Genomic DNA, 26434 nt, shown 5'->3' with positions numbered 1-26434 from the left:
CAGGAAGGAATTACTCTGGCCTATTAGTTCCTCAGGAGCACTTGGTTGCAAAGTTCAACACAACTGCAAACTGTTGTAGAAAATACATTATTTACATTTATATTATTTACTGTCCAGTGTCAGCAGATGTGTTCTCTTCGGAGCCTAATTCTCCTCAAGGTTTCTCCCTCATATCACCCTTTTTTTTTTAGTTGAGCTGGTTGCCATTACTTAGTGGGTAGCACGTTCGCCTCACACCTCCAGGGTCGGGGTTCGATTCCTGCCTCCGCCTTGTGTGTGCGGAGTTTGCATGTTCTCCCCGTGCCTCGGGGGTTTCCTCCGGGTACTCCGGTTCCCCCCCCCTGTCCAAAGACATGCATGGTAGGTTAATTGGCATCTCTGGAAAATTGTCCGTAGTGTGTGAATGCGTGAGTGAATGAGAGTGTGTGTGTGCCCTGTGATGGGTTGGCACTCCGTCCAGGGTGTATCCTGCCTTGATGCCCGATGACGCCTGACATAGGCACAGGCTCCCCGTGACCCGAGAAGTTCGGATAAAGCGGTAGAAAATGAATGAATGAATGGTTGCCATTATAATGGCTTTTCAGTGAATGAAGGAAAATGATAGGGGAGATGATAGCAGTATGTTTAGGCTCTCCATCATGAATATCCATAGAGGGACCTCGAAATGCAGAAATGCATATGGATCCTAACTTCTATTGAACTTTTGGTTGTTAGCAGGCTATAGAGTTAGAGATGAGCTCCTCTGTATAACCCTTATCAGGTCAGAGATAAAGACCATAGTCATATTGGTAATAGGTAAGAAAATTAGACAGCGGTCAAAAAAATACTTCACATCTTTCTTTTGGTGGAAAGTTATCTCGTCACTGGTTGTTTAATTCATAGGCCTGTTGACTAATACATGTTTGCTTTAATAATAACTAATGCTGTAACATCTAATGTGTTTCATGGTTTTCTTTTACATCCTCTAGAAGGCTGGGTGCAAAAATATATTATATTTTATATATATATATATATATAATATAATATATATATATATATATATATATATATAATATAATATATATATATATATATATATATATATATATATATATATATATATATATATATATATACACTGTATCTCACATCACTTACCTGGGGAAGAGATGGAAACAGTATGCACTATGAGAAGAAAATAAGCTACAAAGGCATTGGGCTGCTTTGGGCAATGTTCTGCTGGGAAACTTTGGGTCCTGGGCAATCATGTGGATGTTACATATTCATGTAACCCCCCACCTAAATATTACTGCCATCCAAAGACACCCGTTTAATGGGAACAGCATTCCATTATGGCACTGGCCTCTTTCAGCAAGATAATATATTCTGCCACAAGAAAATTTGCTTAGAAATGGTTTGACGAACATGACACTGTGCCGATTTCCCAAATCTCAATCTGATAGAGCATGATGCTCCAAAATCCACTAAAATAACAAAATATCATGGGCTGTTTCCCCATCACATATTACAGAGAAGCAAAACTCATGTTAGAATGACTCTTTCTACCTGTTAGAACAAGCCCAAGCTCCATGTCAGTTGCAAGAGGAAGTTTCTTCCCTAAAGCAGAAGAAACAATTACTGGAACATACATTAATAAACATTAATTACAAGTAAAAGGAGACAACCAATGTAACATTAGCACATATAATATATCTGAAACAAAAACAAAAAAAGATCTGGGGCTTTTAACACACAGAACACAAATGAGTGCTTTTGGTTGTTTATTTTAATAAATAACTACTGAAAAATGATCATAAGCGTGAACATAATGCAGAAATTAAAAGCAGAATGTAAAATGCAGTCTGGGAGCATGTGGTTTTAGTAATCAAAAATATTAAGACAGTAAAAATTCTCATGAACTTAAAAAATGTCAATTATTGCATAAGATCTGATTGTGCCTCGTACTGCACGCATAGGCATGAGGAGGATGGTTATCAAGACAGCAGTGAATAAAATATAGTTCAACACAAAGTAAGCAAGTTCTCCAACTCCACCTCTGGTAACAAATATGGCATCATGAAACTTATGCTCCTCTAGCTTCAGCTAAAATACAATCAGCATTTGGTTGTCAGGATCAAGAGAAATGAGAAACCTGAGCATCAAAGTTTTGAAGACGCAAGTTATTATACACAAAGTATACATTATGTTGTTTGAGTGCTAAACACCTTTCTGAATACATTCAAATTAACCCTACTGTTGTTCATGTCCCTGAGGTGCACCCACATTCAGGTCAATGTTTCGTAGTCAAACAGTTTGGGATCCAGTCCACTATGCAATAGTGGCACTGAAATCGTATCAATTCATAATGCAATTCCATGTCACTTGATTATACAGTGTTGAAAAGATACAGGATATTTTCTTATTTAAACCATAAAACAATAACACACTTATCTGAATAGAAGTTCAGAATGATTGGAAATGCAAAATGAAAACATGAATATATAAACGCATTGAGTGCATCTCAAAGTATATCCACAGAAAGCAGGCAGTCCTAACTTTCCTGAAACACCACAGTCTCCAAAAATACACAGGGCTACATGCAGGATACATAAAACACAGCTGTATTTTATGCTAAGCCTTCTCCAGTGCACTTTTTCTTGTATTTCAGCCACGAACACAGCTGAATCTAAGGAAAACAGTTGAATATAGTGAAAAGTTAAAAAAAAAAAAAAAAAAAAGCACCTAATTGGGATCCACAATGACTGAATTAGGAATACAGCACCACACACACTTCCAAACCAGTGGCCAGCTACATGCTACACCAGTGGCTGGGATTTCTTTTTAAATCAGTGAAATACATGTGATTATTCAAATCATCATATAATCAAGCTTACAGGGCTCATTAAAATGGTGTTTTCACGAATAAGACATAAGTTTTTGACACTATTTATGTGACTTGGTTTGATATCCATCAGCAGTATCTCTCAGTATGGATACATGAATACAACGGAAATGCATATTTGCGCTTTACTGGTTTTACCGGATACATTTATATCATATTAGTTATTGAATGTTCAGGGAACAAAAATGTGCATTTTCAGCGTCTGGGATAAGAATTGGGAAAAACTAATATGGCATAAATTTACTCTATGCAGAAGACAGAACTTGCTTGTTAAAGCCCAAATCCTGTCCTGTGACCACATACAAAAAGAATTAAAATTAAAAATTAATTAGAAAAATTCATATTAAAAAAAAAAAAAAAAAAAAACACACAAAAAAAAAACAATACCACAAAACACAATGCATTCAATACACAATACATAAAATACAAAATAAGTAGATTATAATGCAAGTTGCGGAGAATGCACAGCTAACAAAATGTGTGTAAAAAAAAAAAATAAAAAATACAGGTCAACACAAAACAATGACTCCTTTGCTCCTGAATTTATTTGCATACAGTGTTTGGGATAGACCATTTTGTCCCTCACTTTCCCTCGTACTTGGGATTAACCACTGTAGTCACTGCACTCTTGTAGATGGGATTCTCACCCTGAAATGAAAGGAGGTACAGGGTCAGAACATGTTAACTCCTGCAGAACTATGAGAAAACTTCACAGCACACTAAATAAATGTAAAGGAGAGAAAAGCACACGAAGTTCTTACTAACTCATCTATAACCTACATAAGTAGCATATGTTTAATATGTAAAAAAAATGTATAAACGCATGTGTAAAAAATTATACACACCGCATCCCACTTGGCATTCATCTTCTCCTTCTCAAACTTTGCAAACTCTCTGCGGTCATGAATAATCATAAGCAGCTTCCAGATGAAAAGCAGGGCCAGACCAATAAGAACGATGCCAGCAACCAAACCCGCTACGATTGGGATAATGTCAGGACCAGTAGGGCATTCTAGGAACACATTAATTAATCATTATTAATATTGTTCATAAGGAAGTAATAGTTAGTTAAACGTGCACAAGCATGTGCATGACTGGAACAATCGAACAAACTTAAAAGACAACAATAAATTTCTTTTCAGCAATACATGTATCAAATATACTTGTGTTTATGAGGGATATTTTAATATTTATTTATCAATACATTGTGTTGATAATGTGTACATTTTGCTATTTGATCAGATTATGATACATAATCTTGTTCATACATTAATTAAAAAAAAAAAGAAAAGAAAAAAATCTAGGCTAAGCTATTTTGTAGTGGACCACAGACCAAATGTAAATTGCTATAAGGTGATAGTTCACAAAACTCAATGTTTAAACTGTTTTTAACCTGCAACCATGATTCTCTTTTCTCTTTATTCCTCGGAAAGGGCTGCGTAGTGCACGTTTTAATGAGTTTATAAACTTTCAAAACAGGACAGCTACCATGATGAAATTCCTTAAAAACTGAGATTTGCTTCACCTTTTCAGAATTTTGTTATAATTAGGCAAAATTTACACCATGAGATCATTCAGAAAAACAATCTTGGATTTTTTTTTTTTAATCCAATTTAATCTATGATGTTACTTGTTACTGGGATGGCCAAGTTGACAAACAGTACTTGAGAGCATAAATCAATGCTACTGACATTAAACTGATCACATATACAGTCCCCTCTTAAAGCACTGGAACAGAAAGTCTATTTTCGCTATACACCAAAGAAAAAGGCATTTGCAAACAATAGAGGAATATGGGTTATTAGATCAGATTCTGACCTTTAATTTCCTGATATTTACATCTTAATGTGTTTAACAATTTCTCTATATGGCACTCACATATTTCTCATGTCTCAATTCCTTATGTAACTGACAGGTGTTTCTTGTCTAGATGTACCGGTTTCAACATTTCCTAGCAGTGAATGGCTACTCTTGGCCTGTGCCATGCCTTTGAATTTCTATACCCAGTGTGTAATGGGAGAAAATTTGGTCACATCTTTCTGTCACAGGGTTTTTCCTGCATTGAAATTTTTTTGCCGGCCGGCAAACCGATTTTTTGTCCGGTTTTGTGAGTGAAACAGGCTACTGACGGTGTGACTGAGAGAACGAGCACAGTTACGAAGTGGTGTGCATGTGTGTGTTGACAAATCTTTCACGATGTCCTAACAGCCAGGATTCCCACACAACACATCCGCTAAAGTCCGATTAGTGACCTAATGACTCCTTTGAGCCAATTCATTATAATGAATGGTTAAAGCAATAGGTCAGAACGTCAGTGTCCGAATCAGAGTATAATAAATCATTAATTCTTAGAAGCAAATCTTAAATGAGAATGCAAGTGTGCTTACCCCATTTAGCAAGAGTGTTTAGTAAAATTTTTATATGGATAAAAAATATTTATGGAAATTTCTGGGAATTATTTGGAAATATAGGGAAATGTATGTAAACACTATCATATACAAACATAAATAAACATGTTTGGTCATAAGCAGACATGCATGCAAGGTTATACAAATTTTAAAAATTACGTCTTGACTGATTTAATTGTAAGTAGAACTTTAACAAACGCACAATGTTTATTCCAAGCATAATAATGTTTAAACTTAATTGTAATAAACATTATTTTATAAAGGATTGTTTAATTTCAGGGGGAGTGAATGTGTGTGGGGGGGGGAGGTCATCAAATTATCTGTGCATGTGGTAACACTCCAAATTTACTGCTTATTTAAGAGTTGGTAAGGTAGTTATTAAGTTTAGGTATTGGGTACAGTTATGAATGTAGAATAAGGTCATGCAGAATAAGGCATTAATATGTGCTTAATAAATAGCCAACATTCTATTAATATTCATGCTAATAAGCAACTAGCTAAATGACCCTAAAATAAAGTGTTACTGTGCATGTTATGGAAAACACAAGTACATGCAGGGGGTTTGGCCTCAATGGCCCTCCAGTGTGCTGTGTACAAGTGACCGAAGAATGCAGGGTACAAATTCAATTAAATTAAACTGCATTAAATCTTGTTGTTTTAAACCAAATTATGCTGCAAGATTTTTTTTAAAACTACATTTAAGTTCCTTGTTATAGGAAACCGCCCATTGACTGTTTTCACTTCTGCCCTCCAGCAGGCGTTTCAGGTGCCTCCGGACCAGGACCAGCCGACTAAAGAACAAGTTTTTTCCTAGAGCTGTCTCTTTATTGAACTCTGCCCCTTGCTGATCATACGGTCAATGTCCTTCATACATTGTTACACTCATTTAAATCTTGTAAAATCTGTATATCCTGCACTTGCTGCTATTGCACTCTGGTTAGACCTAAACTGCATTTCATTGCCTTGTACATGTGTAATGACAATAAATTTGAATATAATCTAATCCATTTCCAAATATTCCCGTTAATTCCCATGGAAAGTTTCCAGCCTTGAAAATTCCCGGAATTTTGCAACCCTAGTCAATACAGGGTGGGAATTAAAGTATTTAAACCCCAAATTGCTGTTTGCAGCTACATATATATATATATATATATATATATATATATATATATATATATATATATATAAATAAATTATCATACTTCCACATGTGACTCTATGGCAGCCCATTTTAAAATACTGGGGACTAGTGATGGAGGATAGTCTCAGCAAAATTCACAGCAATTATGATTTCCACCACTCAAACCCTTTAATTCAAGTGCTTGGCCTCACAGCTTAATTGCTGTTTGCAGCTGTATTTAGAATCTGTAAATTCATGCAATTGCTCAACTTTTGAACTACCCACATGAATATCACGAAGATTCTTGTTTATATGATTTTGACGGTGCTCTCTCTGGACTGCTTTCTGGGTAAATAAATTTGTTGTAGCAATAGTGCCCATCCTTATTGTTTTAGCACAGAACACTTACCCAGCCTCTCCACAACATAGACTTCAGCACTGTCATTCTTGCTGGAATAAGTGAAGAAGAACCAGCAGTCATTGGCATCACGCTCTTTGCAGTGAGTGAGGAAGGGCTGGCTGTTTGGCTGAGGAAGATCATCCTTTTCCTTCACCTTGTTCAGTTTAAAGTAATTGCATTTCTCTTCACAGTTATCCTTCAACTCTCCAGTATTAAATGCACGGCACTGAACACAAGATCTGTACAGAGCACAACCATGACACGGTAATTTTGCAAATGTTTCAGTTATTGGATGAAAATATTGATACAAAATAGACGATAATAACTAATATGATCATGTGCACTCATGATGGTTTGGTTGTGGAATATACAAATTAAGAATGTAATATCCTACACTCACTTGTGTTCTGTGCAGACTCCAGGACAAGTGGGGCAAATCTCACAGGTTTTACCCTGAAACTTTGGGTCGGTGCATTTACACACTCCACAGGAACAGGTGCCACGACCATTACAGAGCTGCCCATTACTGGCCACACAGGGCTGCTTGTCCAGTGGGCAGTCACATGCACTGCCTGTGTAGTTTGTATCACATACACACCTTCTGCAGACACACTGACCATGACCTGTTAGATAAAGAAACAAACAATTTTATTACAAACACCGATACACCCCAACTGGAAAAAATTCTGATGCATTTACTAAGTGGAAAATTGTGTGTAAATCTTATGACCTCATATTCATTCATTTATCCATCATATGCATGAACACATTTTGGCCTAAAATAAAATGTGTCAAGCACTTTTCTAAGACAGTCTTAAACTGTTATAATTGTTAGATCCACAGAGGTCACGGAACTGGAACAAATTTCAAGAATTTACCTTTAAATATTCGAAGTTGAAAGTTATGAGGTCAAAAGTTATGAACATGATTCGTCTTCAGTAACCATTGTGTCCATAGTGGATCTGGATATAAATGGACGTACCCCACAAAAAAAGATTGCAGAGCAACATGCACACTCTCGATATACAAATATCCCAGTAGCCTGCCACTACCAGCAAAATATAATCACCATATTATCTGTACAATAACACTCACTGCATCAAGAACACTTGTACAATTTTGCAGTAATTAGCAAATATTATCTCATTATCTTGACTCTTTAAAATATATATACAAAATTGTTGGTATGCTTCCATTAAAGAAAGGGAAAAAAAGAAAACTAACGAGTGAAAATCAGACATCGCTTTTGAGGTGATGATAATTATTGAAAAGTATTAATATTAACTTTAGTAATTTTTAAACTTTACCAAAAACAATCTTTTTATTTTAAATACATTGTTATTTATAAAAAAAAAAGTAATAAATTAATATTTATATTGTATTATTTTTAATGTTGTGTCAATGTTTCGTCAAAAATTATTTGCGGTCTTTCTGGATATATTGTTGCATTCATTGATTGTTTGTATTTACTCCTTCAATAATTAATTCCTTCATTCACCATGATAACTGGAGGGAGAATACAGGCTCTCGCTTTTGCTCTCCTTTACTGGAGATGCAAAAGAAAATATTGCAAATCAGTGTGGATAAAACACTACCTGACTCAGAGAAAAAGTCTCGGTGAGTATCACCGTTTAATGCAAGAGTTGCGCCTTAATGGAGAAGATTTTTTTGGTTATTTTGGTGGTTATTTTCGGATGTCACGATCATATATTAATGGGTTTTCCGAGACTGTGAGAAGTAGCTTCTCTCCCATGTTGACGTCTACACGATCATATTGCACATTCCGTGCGACTGTCACTAGGGGCGAAATCTGACAGTCGTTTCCGTTTGTCGTGTGCAGTGTGAAGGCCGCTTAACAATCAATAGTGATTTGAAGAATGGTCCCCTGAAGAAGTCTGTAATAGTTCAGAAATCCTAATCCTTATTAACATCACAAAATTTATAAATATGGAACTGTGTAAAACTATCCGAATATTCAGTAAAAATACATTTTCACAATGGAGACAAGTGCTTATGAACGTTATTCAGACAACAGTTTTCAAATTTGTTAATGGGTCTAATGAAACATTTCTAACAAGAAATTTAGCCAACAGAATACGACAGAACAAACAAATCAGTGTTATTAACCCAGCAACAGGCCTTCTTTATCAATCATTGAATAAACTGGTGTGTAAATGCATACATGATCCAAAACAAACTAAAGATTTGACTCGGTTTTGTAAAAATTCTGTAAACAATGATTTCCTTCATATTCACATATGCATTTACAGCAATCTCAAACTACTCGAAGTGTGTATTCCACAGCTCAAGCCAAGGTTCACAAAAAAAATAATTCATTTAGTTGAAGTACTTTTACAAGAAAAAATTGAAAAGCAACTACTTCAATTTAGCAGTGTTTTCAGTAAAGCCTCACATTCTGAGAAGGCCAAAAATATGTAAAGACATTATGTAGACGAATTTGGTATTGTCCATCTCACACAATGGTATCAAAGTAAAAAGAAAATAGGTTGAAACAAAGCAGAGATTAAATATTACTGTTTCACAGCTAAAGTCCAGTTGTTATATATAATATATGCTATATGCTTTATATATATATATGCTATATATATATAGCATATATTATATATAGCAACTGGACTTTTTTCGAGAATATAGGACGAACGATTTATTCATTGGTTCCTTTTGCCACAAAGTCTGGTAAATTTTAAAAAGTTTTACCATGTTTTGGCCTCAATATGCTATCTATATATATATATATATATATATATAAAAACCTTTGAATAGTGTTTTAGGCTCATGGTACCTTAAGTCTGTAACCTAGTGAACCAGAGTTAATGTATTTAATGACTTAAAAGCACTCGTGCACATCACTCCTGGATAAGAGCATCTGCTAAATGCTGTAAATGTAAATGTGTCCTATATGAGACAATTCATCTAAAAAGTGTAAATGTAAGTACAGCATAATCTGTGTATAAAATAGAGTCACCTATAAGAGTAGGTTGTTCAAAATGTTTTCATTAGTTAGGTGAAAAACCACTCTCTGTGTGAAGTGATTATATTGCATATCAAAGCATCCCATTGAAATGGCTGACATATTTCAAACGATAAAATTACACAACAGAAAAAGTGTGCAATCTCACCTCCGCATAGCTTGTTGTTGGATCGGTCACAGTTAAAGTTGTCACATTCACAGAACTTCCCTTCATAGCGCTCCTCTGGGTTCTCTCGCGTCCTGCATTCACATGTTCCACAGACACAGGCCCCGTTGTTGCTACAGATATCCGTGCCATTGTCCATGCGGCAGTTTGCATCAAGGTCCTCTGCCGTGCCATCATCTTTGCTACATTCACAAACCCTTCCAATTCGCCCCTCGTTGCATCTGAAAAGTCACAATGAAGCACATTTAGTGTTACTGTACAGCAGAGCTACATAGCATGATTTCAAATGCATATCCTCTTATTTCATGAAGAGGATTGCAACGGTAAACATTCAGGTTTTACTTGCAGATTTTTAAATAACATGGACTCCATAGCCCCCACATGCTGTAAAATGGTTTTGTAGGAAGGGCAAAGACAGGAGGAAAAATAGCTAAAAAATAAAGGAGTTTCGATGGACTGAACTCCATACTCATTTGGTAAATACCATTTCCAATCTGTGTCATGCAATTGTTTTATTAACCCTCTGCTGTTAAGCTACAATAAGCTGTTACAGTGAATTTGACTGACATTCATTGTTGCATTGTTGTTTTCTTTCCTAAGAAAAAACATTATGGGTTGATTCAAGGACTGAACTGTTTTGCAGCAGTAAAAAGGCATTTGCCCACTTTGCTGTCCCTGTCTATTATTATTTGTTACACTAAATTGAAGGTACGAGACTGGAATATTGCAGTACAACACTGGTGAGACGAATTTCCTGCTCATATCAGTTTCTGTTTTTTTTTTTGTTTGTTTTTTTAACAGCAAGCAGATGCCATTCATGTTTGATCTGTGCAAAATCTCCACAAAATTAAGATCTCAAACATTCCAAAGATATGTCCAACATTCCACATGGCAGACAGTCAGCTTGTTAGTGAATGATTATTAGAAGATTTGTGTTCATATAAATTAGCTCTCAGTCAGAAATGGAGATTAGCCAGATTAAAAGTGTAATTTCAGTAGGGAAAATCTGGCGAACTTTGGCAGATGTAATAAACCTTCAAGCCAGGACCTTGTCTGTACGTTTGTAGGCCAACTTCAAAGATTTTCTTTATCGCCAAGATAAGAGAAATTTCAGCAGAGAGTGGGAATAGACAGATGCAGGTTAAAAAAGAACAAACACACACGGTAAAGCGAATATGCAAACGACAGGGTGAAGAGAGAAATATATGCTCTGAAAAGAAAACAAGGATTTATTTGGAATGTAATCTTGAATATAATTTCATTGACGCAATGGACTAGGTGAGAATTGAGTGTGTAATCCGTGGTGAAAGACTAGCCAATGGAAGCATGAAGTGCTGCAAACTACGGAAGGCATCAGAGCACCAAACAGCTACAGACGGTTTGTAAACGCAGAGAATTTTTCCTAAGGAAAAATATTTGTTATTTCAAATAGGGCCCAATAATATCAAATATGCATTGAATAGATCTGGAAATGAAAATAGACAGGCAACAAATGCATCCTTCACGTGTGCTCCCTTAATTGCCCAATCAAAAAAGCTGTTTTAAACTGTTTGTGTGTCTAAACTGGCCATCACAAAAAGCATGCCTAATATCCAAATTTAGGCCCAGAGTTCACGTTAATTAGCATTTCACAATTAACCAAGTATTTCTATGCTGCTGAAGTGAAAGAATATATACTATGCAAGTCTGTGTTAAAGAAACAAGTGATGTCACTTTAAAAATAATCAATGCAAATGAAAAGATGATGTGCTAAAATGCAGAAACAAGAATGGTACAGAAGAAGATGGAATCTAAAAATCAAAGGGATGCAGAAGAAACAAAAAAAATACGACAATCATTCAGCTGTGGCCATAGACAGATCATCTCTGGCAAAAAAAAAATGGGGTGAAAGATCTTACTTTCATGGATCATATACATTCACAAATGGCAAATGAGTTGGTACAGAACAGTGATCAGCAAACTAAGGCCTGCAGGGCACATACAGTTTATCCCACTAGATGGCACTCTCCAAACACTACCGCCCTTTGTTAAAGCAGAGTCTATCGTCTCTAGCATTGGCCCGTCGTTGTTAAAGTAAGGCTCAAAGAGTGTAGAGCTACCTACTTTTTCAGTCCGATCAAAGTCCGATCAGGTAAATATTTTTCAGTCTGATCAAAGTCCGTTCAAACAATGTATGCCAAGAAACCACGTGCGGTTTTCAAAGAATTCAATATCAGCCACAACTTTTTCACCAAGCATGCTGACTATGCTAGCAACCAGTCAATGTAAGAAAGGGTGAATACTGTGCAAAGATAAGCAAACAATTTAAATACTCAGCAAAATTTTTCTCTGACAAACTACTATTCAAGAGTCAAGCACCAAGGCAAAATATTTCATAGCATTCAAATTAGCAAAGGCCAGCAAGCCTTTCTCCAAAGGAGAGTTTTTGAAAAAATGAATGGTAGACACACCAAGTCTCTTGTGTCCAGGGAGCAAAAAGAAATCTGAAAATAATAATAATAATAATAATAATAATAAAGCACATTAGAAATGTAATTATGACATTGAATATTGAACAAGATTAACAAGTTAAAAAATAATTAATGACAATATAACTTGAGAGTGCTCCCTTACCTGCATGCTCCACACTCGAGAGTTCCATTGCCAAAGTGACAGTCTGGACTTTTGAGGATCCCTTCTTTGGAACATTCACACTCACAGATGAAGTTTAGAGCGATCACAACCTCCTCGTTGAATCCTAGAGGCTTGATCTTTATTACCTCTTGTTTATCGGGTGATGGGCAGCCCTTAGTGGTGATGGCTATGTCAAAGGTCACCTGCATAATAAGCAGGAACATTGGTGCACATTATATTTCTATGCACACTGAAATATTTCTATGAACATTGGTGCACATATAACACCTTCCTGATATTACCACCAAAACAAAAGATCATATCAGATAAAACTGGATTGGTAAGTTTAGAAATCACCTCTTCACATTATAATTTTTCTTACCTCATCGCTGATAGAGATGTTCGAGCACTTTCTTCCATTGTCTCCTGTTTCACTAACTCCATTTTTGCAGTGGGACACATAAGAGATGGACACTCCCTCAGGTAACTTGCTGTTCTCCAGGATCACCTCAGAAGAAAGAGACTAGGCAGAGATTTGGAAATAATTAATGAAAGGACGTTCAAGACATTCAATCAATCCAGATACTTTAACAAATAAAAAAAAAAGTCTGAGATACCATCAAATGAATCTCACTTTGCTTTTTAAAATACTTACATTATAATATATAATACTGATGATATTACACTATATAGAGCTGCACTATATGGTAAATGGAAGTTTGTGAACCCAACCCAGATTTATTGGCCCCCCTCCACCCTTCCAGAAAGTCTCTTGTGGCTGCAGGCATCTGGTAATTTAGCCACGGGAGCACTGATGTTGGGCAAGTGAATGGAGGCACTGATTTTGGCCAAAGTAGCTTTGCACACCGGTGGCGTTACAGTTCTGGTGGCATTCAGTGCTTGCAGTATTGTAGCAACAGGAATAATCACATGTATGTGTGATGGTCAGGTGTCCACATAATTTAAGCTATATAATGTACATTCTACCATAATGGTGAACAGCAATCATACCAACAAAATATCAACAACATACGGAATAGCAGAAAATCCTCAATCATAAACAAGACATACGTACAAGACTTTTTTACTCACATTGTAGGCATCAATGATAAGTTTGATCACGTTACTGGAGTTTGCGGACAATGTTCCAACAGCAGACTTTGGAATGAGATTTTTAAGCTCCTAAAAATGGAATGAAGAATTCACACTCAAGTTGATTGTTTTCTACACACTTCACATACTTCCATATCACTGCATGTTTTTAAAAATTACCTTATAGACAGGCTGGAACTCTTCAGTTACAGCAAAGATTGTCTGAATGTTGTTGTCACTCAGTTTCTGTACAAGGTGTGCGATTGAAGGGTAGTCCTACAACAAAAAAAAGGTCTTCAGTATTACAGTGTACATGTGTGCAGTTGTAGATTGCTAGGATGTGGAATACAGCATACATACATAGTAATGGCTCATTGTGTACATATTATCCTTCAGGTGGCATTTCCCATCATTGGGAAGCACGATGCCACCCAGTTTACCGTCTCCGGCGAAGTGAAAACCAGCATCAGTAGAAAAGACTAGTAGCCGAGTGACATTTCTCCAACCAATCTGTTCCTAAAATTTCCAAACAAATGTAAAGAAGTATGCGTTAACTTTCAATTCCCCCATTTAATTACGGACATATGATAAGGGAATTCTGGGGGGTGGATGGTAACTCTTAAATAAACAAATTGTCATATTCTTCTCGCTGGTGACCCAGATGCTTAAGATTCAAGGATAGCCTTTGTTAAATTTACCACATAATCCATGGAAAGGCAAAGTGTGCATGTTAGAGTTAAAGTATGCAGTGTAACTATATAGTCACTATCATAGGTTCACAAATGAAAAACAAAGCATTAAACAGTTTGTGTATGTACATGTGTGATGTACATTGTGTAGTGTCTTGTATTGTTTGTTTGCACTGTCTTTTGTCCTGCATTGTCTTGTTTGTCTTGTCCTGCACTATTTGCACAGTTGCACTGCATGGTCTCATTTCACTGTGTACTGCAACAGTGTATATGGTTAAAATGACAATAAAAGCTTCTTGACTTCTAAAATGCATTATGTGAGCAACTCCAGAAAACATATCAATCGAAATCCAGCACAAACGACAGAATTAAGCCATTAAATTCATTATGTATGTTGCGTAAGTAAATCTTTGGTGTACAACAAAGAGGCCAGTGTAAAGAGCAATGAGCCCTTATAATTATAAAAACCCCATAAAGTTACTGTTTAATCTAAGTAACCTCCCTAAGAAGCTTACCCCACAGACTGCAACTTGCATGATGGCGTCAAAGCCTCCCTCAGGTGAGTCGAGGTTTCCAGAAATCTGTTGCCGACTGACAAGGTTGTTAAACTGCTGGCCATTCTCAGTCAGACTCAGTACATTTTTATAGCTGAAGGGGCTTGTGCAGTTCTGATCAGTAGTGCATGGATTCAGCAGCTTGGCAGGAGTTGTACTGATATATGGCATCACAGTCTTTTCCACAAATGAACCAAAACCTAAAAAAACATGAATACTTATCTTCTAATAACCAAGTGTTTTAGCAGACACAATTAAAAAGATCAATTTAAATTAAAGAATGGACATTTACTTAAGTGAGTCACTTAAAATACACCATTATGGGTTCCGTTCAATGAATTTGGACAGCTTGAAAGACTCTTACCAATCCTGAAGTCAGACGTGACTTTCCGCATCTTAGTCATCAGGGCAGTTCCCAAATTTTTTACGTTCTCCAAATCATCTTTCATGGAGTAACTCAAGTCCATCAGATAGTACAGGTCAATGGGGTAATCCTCTGCCCTTTTAAACCTCAGGGAAAATTTTTGAGGCTCACCTGCAACAAAAATAATACCATATCAACACAAAATCAAACCTTAGCAGGCCGGCATTCTATTGTGTCTATCCTACTGCCAGGTGTTTGGTCCTTGTGCAATAAATTGGATTACATCTGATTCCATCAGACTACTGTGTGAGTATAGGGATACAGAGTAAGTGTCTTCATGGTCACGGATATGTGGTCCAGCAACAGTTCTGGGTACCACCATTCAGCTAGAAGGGCTCATCATGTTACACACAGCCAGAAGTGCAGCCTTGTCCTATTGTGGTGTTTATATCTACACTGAATGGTACAAGAACTCTGTGCATGTTTCTAATTACTGCCATTTTATTTACCACAGGAATTCACCACCGTTTTCATAGACAGGGTGTACATTCCCTCTCTTATGCTATGGATGCTCTTAGTAAACTCTATGGGGATATTAACTGCAGATTGCTCACCCTTGTGGACTGAAATCTCCAGCTGCAATAAACAACCATGCAAATCTTAAACCAATGTTCCCTAAATTCCACCAGCAACAAGAGAGGTGAGCGTGCTGGATCTTGTTTAGACAAACATCCCTGGAACATACCATGCAGAGCTCAGGGCACATCTATTGTGCCAATTGTAGCTTAGTTAACTTGTCAGACGCTCTAAATTGGTTCTAAAGCAGATGAAAACCTGACCGGAAGGAGCCATCTCTGCTGTTCAGAACTAAGCACACTGACTAGCAGATGTTTAGGGAGGCTTCAAACAATGCTGACTTTACCAACTTAAGGAATACTTGCCATTCGAGACCAGATACATCACCAACACCATTGCTGACAAGAAACAAGATGTGGCTCTAAAAACAGCAAGGTAATAACTGTTTTAGTCCATCAGACAAGAAAAGTGCACACAAAGAATCAGAGACTCAGAGAATCCACAGCCACTTCCTGATCAGCAGCAATACCCAGCAGATGTGGCAGGGCATCCAGGCCATCACTAGCAACAAGACAACTTCACGTACCTGTCCCAGAGATGCCTCCCTTCTAGATGTGCCAAGAATATCTATGCCCTGTTTGAGGCAGGGAACGATGTGCCAGCAAGTAAGACCACCCCTCCTCCCTATGACCAAGTGCTTAGTCTTACCACAGCTGTGAGGAATACTATGCAGAGAGCCATGAAAGCCTGCTGGTCTAAACATCATTCCTGTCAGAGTACTCAGAGGATGTGCAGACCCACTAGAGTACGTCTTCTCCGACATCTTCAACATTTCCCTAAATAGTGCTGTCGCTACAATATGCTTCATGACCACTACCATCATGTCTTGCCTCAATGAACATTATCCTGTTGCACTCACAACCATCATCATGAAGTGCTTTGAAAGGCTCATCAAAACATCAAATAAGACACATCAAACCGCTAGATATAGTCGACCCCACTCAGTCCAAATGCCCATTAGCAACAATGTGCATCCAGCTAAGCAAAAATGTGCATCCTCCTGGATTTCCTACATGGTAAGAAACATCATAAAAATCAGAATTCATTTTAAAACACATCGATATAGTAAATCAAAATATACCTGCTCTTAGGTTTAGTGTGAGCTTCTGAGGTTGAATCTGAATGATCTGGTCTGGTTTCAGTTTCTCAGCCACATCTTTTTTACGGTTTGTGACAGTTTTGTTTTCATTGACAATCACTTCACCTCGAGGATTTTCCACTTTGTCCTTATCACAGCCCTTCTTAAGCAGAGCATCAATTTCATCACAGCGTGTTGATTTGGGTTCTCCTTGCTTTAGAAAGGCCTGCAGGCACAAGTTGTTTTTTTATTTTATTGCTTATCAGTACATTAAATATAGACAGACGGATGTCAAAACAACTTCTAAAAATTATTTAAGCTTTAATGTTACTTACTTCATCAGTGCACCACCCACACTTTTCTCCAACCTGAATGCATTCACCACAGGATTGAGCTAAGGCTTTTGTGCACGCATTACCATCTAATAAATAAATAAATAAATAAATAAGCGAGCTTGTTTATTTATACACACACATCACTTCCTGCATTTATGAACAGATCATTAAATTAGTGGTGTTGCCACTCATACAAGCATAAAGCAATACTCTAAACATGCTTTCTGCTAGGAATAAAGATAAGTGTAAATACACAGACTACTGTATACACCAACATGGACCTATGAGAGGGTAAAACATATGTAACAAATCAACACAGAGGTTGGAAAATACATATAAATATACATACACACACACACACACACACATATATATATATATATAAAACTTAAATCCACCTGCCAAAATTTATACTAACATCAGATAAACATAACATAAATAAAGGTTTGTCTATTTTTCATGAAGGACATGTTTGTGTCATACATTATTTAGAGCATTATCTGCGAGATAACCATTTATACTTCCACCATGCAAAGTCAAACCTTAAAACAAATGCAAAATGGCAAATATGTGTTAAGTAGTTTCACAATTTTTTTTACCTTCATTTTTTTCCTCAGTATTTTCAATGAATTCATTAAAACTGCTACTTCTGAGCCCCTAAGCAAGGGCCTTTAACACTCAGCTAGTCAGTTGTATAAATAATAAAAATATAAAATGATAGAAAAAGCATCTGCCTAATGTTTTAAATGTAAATTGTATGCCTCTTCTACAGGATCTCCTAATTTCATCATGGCAACACAATTTAAATCAGTAGGATGTATGGCCCCATATGCCTTTACGCACTCCCGCGAACATCTGGAAATGAAATCAGGAATCCGTGTGCTCCTGGTGCTACTTGGCAGCTTTGGGTGCTCCGATACATAACGTGCCAGAGGATCTCTGTATTGGATTCAGGTTTGGGAAACAAAGGCCACTCACTAGCATTAATGCCTCATCATCCAGAAACTGCCTACATACTGTGGCCAAATGATGCAGGGCATCTTCATGTACCAGTTGGCACCCTCAACTACAGACCATATCAAGGTCAAATATCTGAAATATTTTCACAGTAGCTTATTTATTTTAATTAAATATAATTTTACCTGAATTTCTGGCTTCCAAATTTGTAACAAGGAGCATCAGACCTATTGAACGAAACATACCTGTTCACATCAAATTGTACCATTTTTATAACATTTCTCTCTCAAAAAAGTCGAGTACATTTTTTTTTCATTTCTCTGATAAGCCTCCATGCTTTTTTCTCACATTGGCTGGAGTACATGTCCTGGAGAGAAGCCTTTGACAATTTAATGGGAACAGCACCACCCTCAACCAGAGTTCTGCACAATTTGATGTCAACAGGTACGTTTCAGTCTGGTGCTTCTTGATACCAATTTTGATCATTATAATTGCTGGCTGTCTTTTCTAAATTATTTGTATCATTAGATATTTTGCCATATTTTGTATTTTTGTAAGCTACTGAAAGTTTTATTATTTATAGAATGGGTAAAAAAATAGCTTTATTTTAGCTGAGAGGAAATTGAGTGCTTTTTGTTGAACTCTTGTATAAAATCCAAAACACCCATATATACTTATCCCCATAACCTGTAAAGGGAGTGCAAATTTGAGGGGGGGAAAAATCTGTTTACATTGTCCTGACTTGACTGAATTTTTATGGATGCGTGTGTGTGGTTTATGATCTTACCTAGTTGAGCTGAACAGAAGGAGGAGAACCCCAGCAGAACAGCTGTCAACACCACATTCACTTTCATCTACAGCAGATGAATAGCCATTAGAATAGCATTCGACCAATAGTGTTAGTCAGATTGAAAGCAAGCATGACAATCCACATACACACCCACACATGCTGGTCTGTAAGATACACCTAGTTAGGACATTTTACACAGTCAGCAACAGACCTGATCATTTCAGAAGGTTCCTGTAACTATATTTAAAGCTGCCCAGTTAGTCTGCCAACAATTTATTTGTCCCACTGTTGGTAGATTTAGGTGACATAGCAGCGATCACACTCCCATTGCAGAAAAACAGAAATGCCTCACAGTGGTATTGCATAGTGTCACATTATTCTTTTTAAGGCTATGGACTTCTCTACTCACAACCACATAGGTTTTTGTGGTATGTTTTCAGTACAGAGTGTATCATATCAACTATCAAGTGTACATTGTAAGAGACTTAGACTTTTTATTGCATGTTCCCAGACAGAAAATACTGCATGCAAATAAATAAATAAATAAATAAATAAATAAATAAAACACATAAATAAAAACACCACACATTGCTTATAGACTTATATTTTATAATGAAACAGGCATGGGGCAACAAAACTATCATAATTATTGAAAGCATTTCTTGCAGTCAAAAACACAGTTCAATACAGCTCATACAGTTCAAAAATGCATGTCCGCTCTGTGGGAGAGCATAAACAATTTGTTGAGCTCACTTCCTTCTCAGTGTGAGCTGAGAAGAAATGCACATACGCATGTGGTTTGTTCTGTGCTTGTCCATCTATCAAGTCAATGCAGACTTGGAGACTAGTGATACAATCCAGAATGTTTGCCCATCACTACAAATTGAGAGTTCAACATTCCTTTGGTAAAAGAGCCCAGATTATTATAAACTGTGGGCCTCACTTGCCTTAGTAAAGATGATTCCATATAAGTTAATGTCAAATCAAAAATTTAATCCAATGAAGAGATGCAAGGTGAAAACCATTGTTTAGCTGGAGGGACATAAAGTCTCCCTTCACATTTGCAAAAACAACACTCCGATAACCACATAGCTTTTTGGAATGATTATTATTATAAAGAAAATTAAGGTTTAGCCTAGTAAAAGTCCTGTCCTAAAGTCTTTACATGTTGTGTCAGGACTTTAAACAAGCAGGTCAAGCTAAAAAAAACTGTCGTGTCACTGAATTAAAGCAGCTTTAGAGAGATAAGTGGCTAGAGTTCCACCGAAGCAACAAGAAAGACCGATTACCAGTTATCCGAAAAGTTTGCTTTCAGTTGTTGCTGCTGTTAATACAACCAGTTAATAATAAGTGAGATAGATGATTAACTTTTTAACTTCAATAAATAAAAATGATCATTTAATAGCAAACCATCTAGTGTGACATATGCAAAAATGGAAAAGAGACGATGATGAGGCTAGCATTAAATTTACTATTGAAATTCTGACTAAGCATAAACCAAGCACTTGTGGATTATCTGCTCCTCCTTAGCAACAGTAAATAATTTACCGTCGGTGAAAATAAAGAAATAGTTTACAATTTCTAACTATACTAGGCAGCTATTGTGATGCGTCTCTAATCTGAAATCCATTTTTGGTGGTAGCACTATTTTGTAACGATGCAGCATTCCACTTACAATGAGTCAACCCTGACACAGGAAAGGGAGAGGCAAACAAACGAGAGAGGAAGAGAGAGAGCTAGGGTTATTGCGAGAGACGCATACTTGCCCATATTTGGTTAGGCAGTTAAGTCTGCTCTCGCAGGCCTTCGGGCTTCTACAATCATCTACTTCACATCTCTACCCCCCACCACTCCCCACACCTTAGTCTGAGCATGCTGGCAACAAAGAACATCTTAAAAACTCACTATATACACTACACACAGTGTCCATATCAATGTCTCTATGTGTATGCATGTATAAAATTACACAAACACCTCCCCCCCCCAGCACATTTTATGAAACAATGTAAACTATAGATCTTATGCCTGTGATCTCGGCATTTGGCAGGCCTATTTCATTCCTTAAATCATCATCAGTACATTAAATACTGAGATCAATTCATTAATAAAAAAATTAATCATCTTCTTAATTATTTTTTCCTGATTATGTCTGTGAAATCAATTCTGAGAGGAAGAAGAAGAGGAAGTAGTCGTCTATGAAAAGTTTAGTATGTCATATTCAAATGGTTGTTAGGAAGAACAAAAACAAATACAAAAACCCATCTCCTATTTCTCTCTTGTTTTTTCTTCCATGCAAAATAGTGGTGACAAAAGTCACAAACCACATGACGTGATGTGTTTAATAAGAAAGTGGGATGTCACACTTCAGTGGGGATCTCCCAAAATGAAGGTGGTGTGTGTACAACAGATTGCAAATGATTAAAGCTGCATAGAGTTAACGGATAAGCAATTCTGAGACTTTAAAAGCTGCACACAGACGACAGTAAATAAATCATGGTAGTTGAATGCAGTCAAATATCAGTTGGGTATGGACATCATACAGCTTGGGTATTATATTCAATAGATAAACAATCTAAACAAAGCATCAGCATCAACAAACAAGTCCTTAGCATGTGATATTCTTCAATCATTGCAAATACTGTGATTCCTGCTAGAGATATCATTGTCAAGCTTTAAATTGCAGTCCTGATGTATGTTTGGGACAAATCAACAATGAATGTTTTTCTGAAATGTGCTCATTTGTGTAAAAAAAAATAAAAATAAATAAATAAATTTAAAAAATAAAAAAAAAATCACAAACTCATCATCAAATCAAATGATCAAATGCAGGACTTAACTATTCTTCACCACCCTCAGGGAAAAAATAAAGCAATGGAAATACTTATGCTTAGGATGACTAAACAATGACTATGTTCTTCCCTGCTGTATTTGCCTGAAGGAGTGAGCTATTCATGAGCTGTTCCATGAAGATGATCTATAAATGGTAAAACGCAGACACAAACTACTGTTCATCATCTCCACCCATATCTCTAGCACTAGTAATACACCCTCCCCCCAGAGATGCTAAACCATTTCCTTAATTAATGCTTGCTCGTGTATTTTTGCTTACAAAAATACACGAGCAAGATCTTTTCATCAATCTGGCTATACAGAAGGGGTGTTTACACAATAATGACATTATGGTGTCATAAAAATAACATACCACTAATGCTGCATTTATAAAATTCACCCCATTTTTAGGTAAAATATGCTCGTATTTACATTTTGCAAATTTAATTTTAATATTTGCATAAATAGTGTCAAGATTAGTCAAAAAAATTCAGCTATACAAAAATACTGTTTAAAAATGCTCTGCTTCAATTTTTTTCCAGTGCACAAATTATAACTACTATTAAACAAAAGAGTTGATGCTTTCACTATTGACTGCTCACAAATGCGAAGCTGGATTGAAAAAAAGACCATGACATGAGGTGCTTTATCTGATTATGGCAGACAAAAGTGGAACCCAATGTAGATTTCTTCGGTCATAGCCCATCCACAATTTTGTGCAAAAATGGCATAGGAGTAAGTTTATAGATTTTTTTCTCAATGAACCTGGTCACTTAATGAGACATTAATTGTTGAATACATTTGCAGAGAATAAAACATTATGTCCTATGATGTATGAATCCACAAGAATCTGGAACGAATGATAATTTTTTTTATAATCATACTAGCTCTAACAGGTTCCCTGTATAAATTTACTGCAACAATGTACAAACATGTTGAGACACTTAGCCCTATTTCCTTAACCATTTCTGTATAACATGGTGGTACATTGAACCAAAAAGATACATGATTTTCATTGTTACCTTAATGTGAGCATTCCTAATTTAAAAGTTAAAATTGATAAGCTATTCAAACACCATTATTCGAACAGCCCCCAGGAACACTGGTTCACTGGTTAGAGAAAACAAACTAATTGTTCATGCAAACAAACAAACAAACAAAAACAAACAAACAAACAAACAGAGATGTTAAACTGAAAAACTAACAGGGAAATGATCACAATGCTTTGTAATGGTTTATAGATTGGCGTAATGCTGGGAAAACTAGAAGAATCAAGTCCTCCTCTTCTCACCCAAGGCATTGGTAAGATAAACCGTTATTTTTCATACCCCAATCTGGCTACAGTTAATATACTGTAAAAACAAGCATTCTTGGATTAATCTACACAGCTAGAGTTCAGAAATGAATAAACAAATATGCATGACTCTTAAATGCACATGATGTGCCAATTATTCTTAAATGCACATAAAATTACCCACACAAACAATAAATAAAATCTCCTTTTATATAATAATTGATGCTCTTTTACTTCACATATTTTTTTTCTCTCCACAAAGTTATACTGATTACATAACAATAGTATTGGACAGCATTTAAAGCTAAAGCAGCATGGTCACCAAAGCCAGTTTAAAAATGGGCCTAAAGTAGCTTTGCAAAACCAGATGTAATCTCTAATGAGAATGCACATCTGGAAATGACAACGTTGCATGGGCGAGTGGGATAGTGAACAAATTTTGTAAGCCAATTCAACCAAGTATTAGTGCTGTTAGAAATGTGCACTTGCCCAAAGAGTGGATCACAATGTTACAGATAAATATCTTTTTTATTACGTACTTGTCACACTATAAATTGACCGGTCATCAGATGTCTAATTTTTGTTAAAGATAACAAGCCCCATGAAAATTGGCTTGAAGAAACGAATCCTGTCAACATGAATATTGATAGAAAATTTTAATACAGACCCTGAAACAATGAGTAATACTGTTAGTTGGCCAGTATAGTAAAGAATGGTTTCATTAGCAAATCTAAAGACAAAATAAATATTTGTTTACAGTCTAAGCACTAAGAGGTCAAACCTGCAAAAAATAAATTAAATAAATAAATAAAAATCCAGATTACTGCTAGTTTGTGACCATTGTCAGGTTTACACTCTTGTTGATCTCCATCAAGTGCATAATTGATGACTGATGATTAAAAAGCAAACACACTCTTTAATGCAAGAGCAATGCTGAATAAGCAGAATTAGATTACAGGGCAGATGAAAAAAAAAACCCATCTGTCTAATTAAACGAGCTATGTTAAAAGATCCACAGCATGTGTCAGTGTGAATCATTGCACTTCCAACCAACGCTTTAGGATACATGATATCAGGAGGGATCTTTTATGTAGCCTCAGGGTGTTCCTGTCTGTGCTCGTCCTGAAACACTCAACAACTTCATCCCGGGATAAAAGCGCTTTCTTTAACGGTTGCAGCGACAAAACTTGGTAAATGGACCGAGTTTGGGGTTGTTTTTTTTCCATAATAAAAGTGGGTGCGTTTTATTTGTACCAGGTCTGATTCAGTCAAGGAAGTGAGAGGTTACCAAATAAAATGCTGATAAGCAGCGGGTCGCCGCCATAGGACGTGACTGCTTGGGCCTGTTGTCTGGGGCAGTTAAACATTAGCACAAGCAGTTTCTTTAAAAAAAATGTTAAAAAATAATATAAAATTAAATAATTCAAAAAAGCAAAGGAATTTGACTTCATGAAATAAGTACAGCGGATAATAAAATATACCTGGGTCCTACATTGGAAAATATATACTACTAATAAGTCTTCAACCCACCCAAGTCCATACCCCATAACTAACAGCTGGGAAACTCACAAAAACGCGCATTCTATTGTGTAACAAGTGTTTTATTTAGTTTCCACACGCCATTTAATTAAGTACTCACCTCAAGGCGTTTTGTATCCTTTATATCCTTGACTGATGTTTGCCCAGTTCCACTACTCGAATGTCTTTGTTGTTGAAACTTTTCCACCCTAAACGCCCTAAATCCAGTATTTAAAAAAAGTATTAAAAACTAACGCCACATTTTAATATCAAGCTGAACGCGTAAAAATGGTCAGACGCGCACGTAAACGTAGGACAACGAGCCCAAGATGTATCTTTAACACCAGGAAAGCGCTGTATGCAGCGGACGTGGATTAGAAAGCTCCACCCCCTCCTTCCATAACCACGCCCACAGCGGAAACACAAAAGAAACAACACCCCGGATAGACTACATCAATTACATTATGTTACAGTAAGTAAACTAATTTAAGTAACACTGTAACGTTGTACAGGATACCTCAATGAGGTTGTTATTTATAAATAACTTATTTGTTATTATCTAAGTTTTCACATTTAGATAACCAAAACACTGTTGAGCAGGTCATAATTTCTCTTTTTTTTAGTTTTCTTATCTACATTACTGTATTTATCTTTTGAAATATTCATATCACTACTAAATATCATATTACAAATGATAGGGTTGTTGTTCTAGATTAACAGAAAAATGTAATGTTTGTGGATACTGAACATTGAAATAATTTATTTAGATCAAGGAAACAGTGGGTATCCCATTATCATACTAAAAAAAACTTTTTTTAAAGATATATTTATTTTTTATACTAATATAAAATTCCATCCATCCATCCATCCATCCATCCATCCATCCATCCATCCTTCCGAGGCCCCCGCCTTTGACTGCCACCCAATCCACATTGCACCGGCCCCTTACGGTTCCTCCTGCAGGTGGTGGGCCCACAGGAGTTATATTATTATTATTATTATTATTATTATTATTATTATTTCTTTATTTTTTAGTAGAAAATTACATTTTAAAAGAAAATGAATGTTGCTCAAAGACTTAGAGAAAAATTACATACATTATCTTCATTTTTGATGTGTTAAATTATCCATTTGATCTTAAAATTATTGTCGAGGTCTGTAAAATTTAACCTGTTCAACCCTTGGACTATTTTGGTGACTCTTGCTTGAGGATATATATATATCAAAACTACAACGTTTATTTGAAGAATTCTGGTACTTAGAATAAGTATGTATATTATACCATAGAGGGATGTGGTAGCTTAGTGATTAAAGTGTTGGACTACTGATTGGAAGGTCATGAGTTTGTATATCTGGTCCACCAAGCAGCCACTGCTGGGCCCCTGAGCAAGGCTCTTAACACAAAAAATGTAAGTCACTCTGGATAAGGGTGTCTGCTACATGTAAAAATTTTTATACCATTGGAATCTGCAGAATCTGGATGTTTGTTACGTGCAGTGTCTGATTGCTTGTGTCAGTTTTGTTGCGTGTGCAATGTGCACTCATTTATTCTGTCTATTCATCTAGCCACTTGGTGTTGTGTTTAGGCGGAAATGATCTTTGTAGATTTCTAGTGAAGCTTCTTCCTGTACTTCTGCAATTCTGCATGTGCAGCTACATTCAGGCTTTGTAGATACATTCAGGCTTTCATAATTAAGAGAGCAACAATGAATGCAATA

General features: G+C 36.3%; 1 protein-coding gene across 1 annotated transcript; it reads right to left on the bottom strand.

Moving 5' to 3' along the window:
- Positions 1-1747: 1747 nt before the first annotated feature.
- LOC113637306 (integrin beta-1) lies at positions 1748-25082 on the bottom strand. Its single transcript, XM_027137909.2, has 16 exons — positions 24838-25082; positions 19073-19139; positions 17329-17414; positions 16997-17219; positions 15280-15450; positions 14877-15115; positions 14033-14188; positions 13853-13948; positions 13673-13762; positions 12963-13103; positions 12581-12783; positions 9950-10188; positions 7210-7432; positions 6819-7048; positions 3727-3893; positions 1748-3529 (listed from the first exon to the last, which is right to left on the bottom strand). The coding sequence occupies exons 2-16, from the start codon at positions 19137-19139 to the stop codon at positions 3464-3466; spliced, it is 2397 nt and encodes a 798-aa protein (XP_026993710.1). The 5' UTR covers positions 24838-25082; the 3' UTR covers positions 1748-3463.
- Positions 25083-26434: the final 1352 nt, after the last annotated feature.

This window comes from Tachysurus fulvidraco, chromosome 22 (assembly GCF_022655615.1).
Source record: "Tachysurus fulvidraco isolate hzauxx_2018 chromosome 22, HZAU_PFXX_2.0, whole genome shotgun sequence".
In the NCBI taxonomy this organism is placed as follows: domain Eukaryota; kingdom Metazoa; phylum Chordata; class Actinopteri; order Siluriformes; family Bagridae; genus Tachysurus; species Tachysurus fulvidraco.
This window is presented reverse-complemented; position numbering and strand designations above follow the sequence as displayed.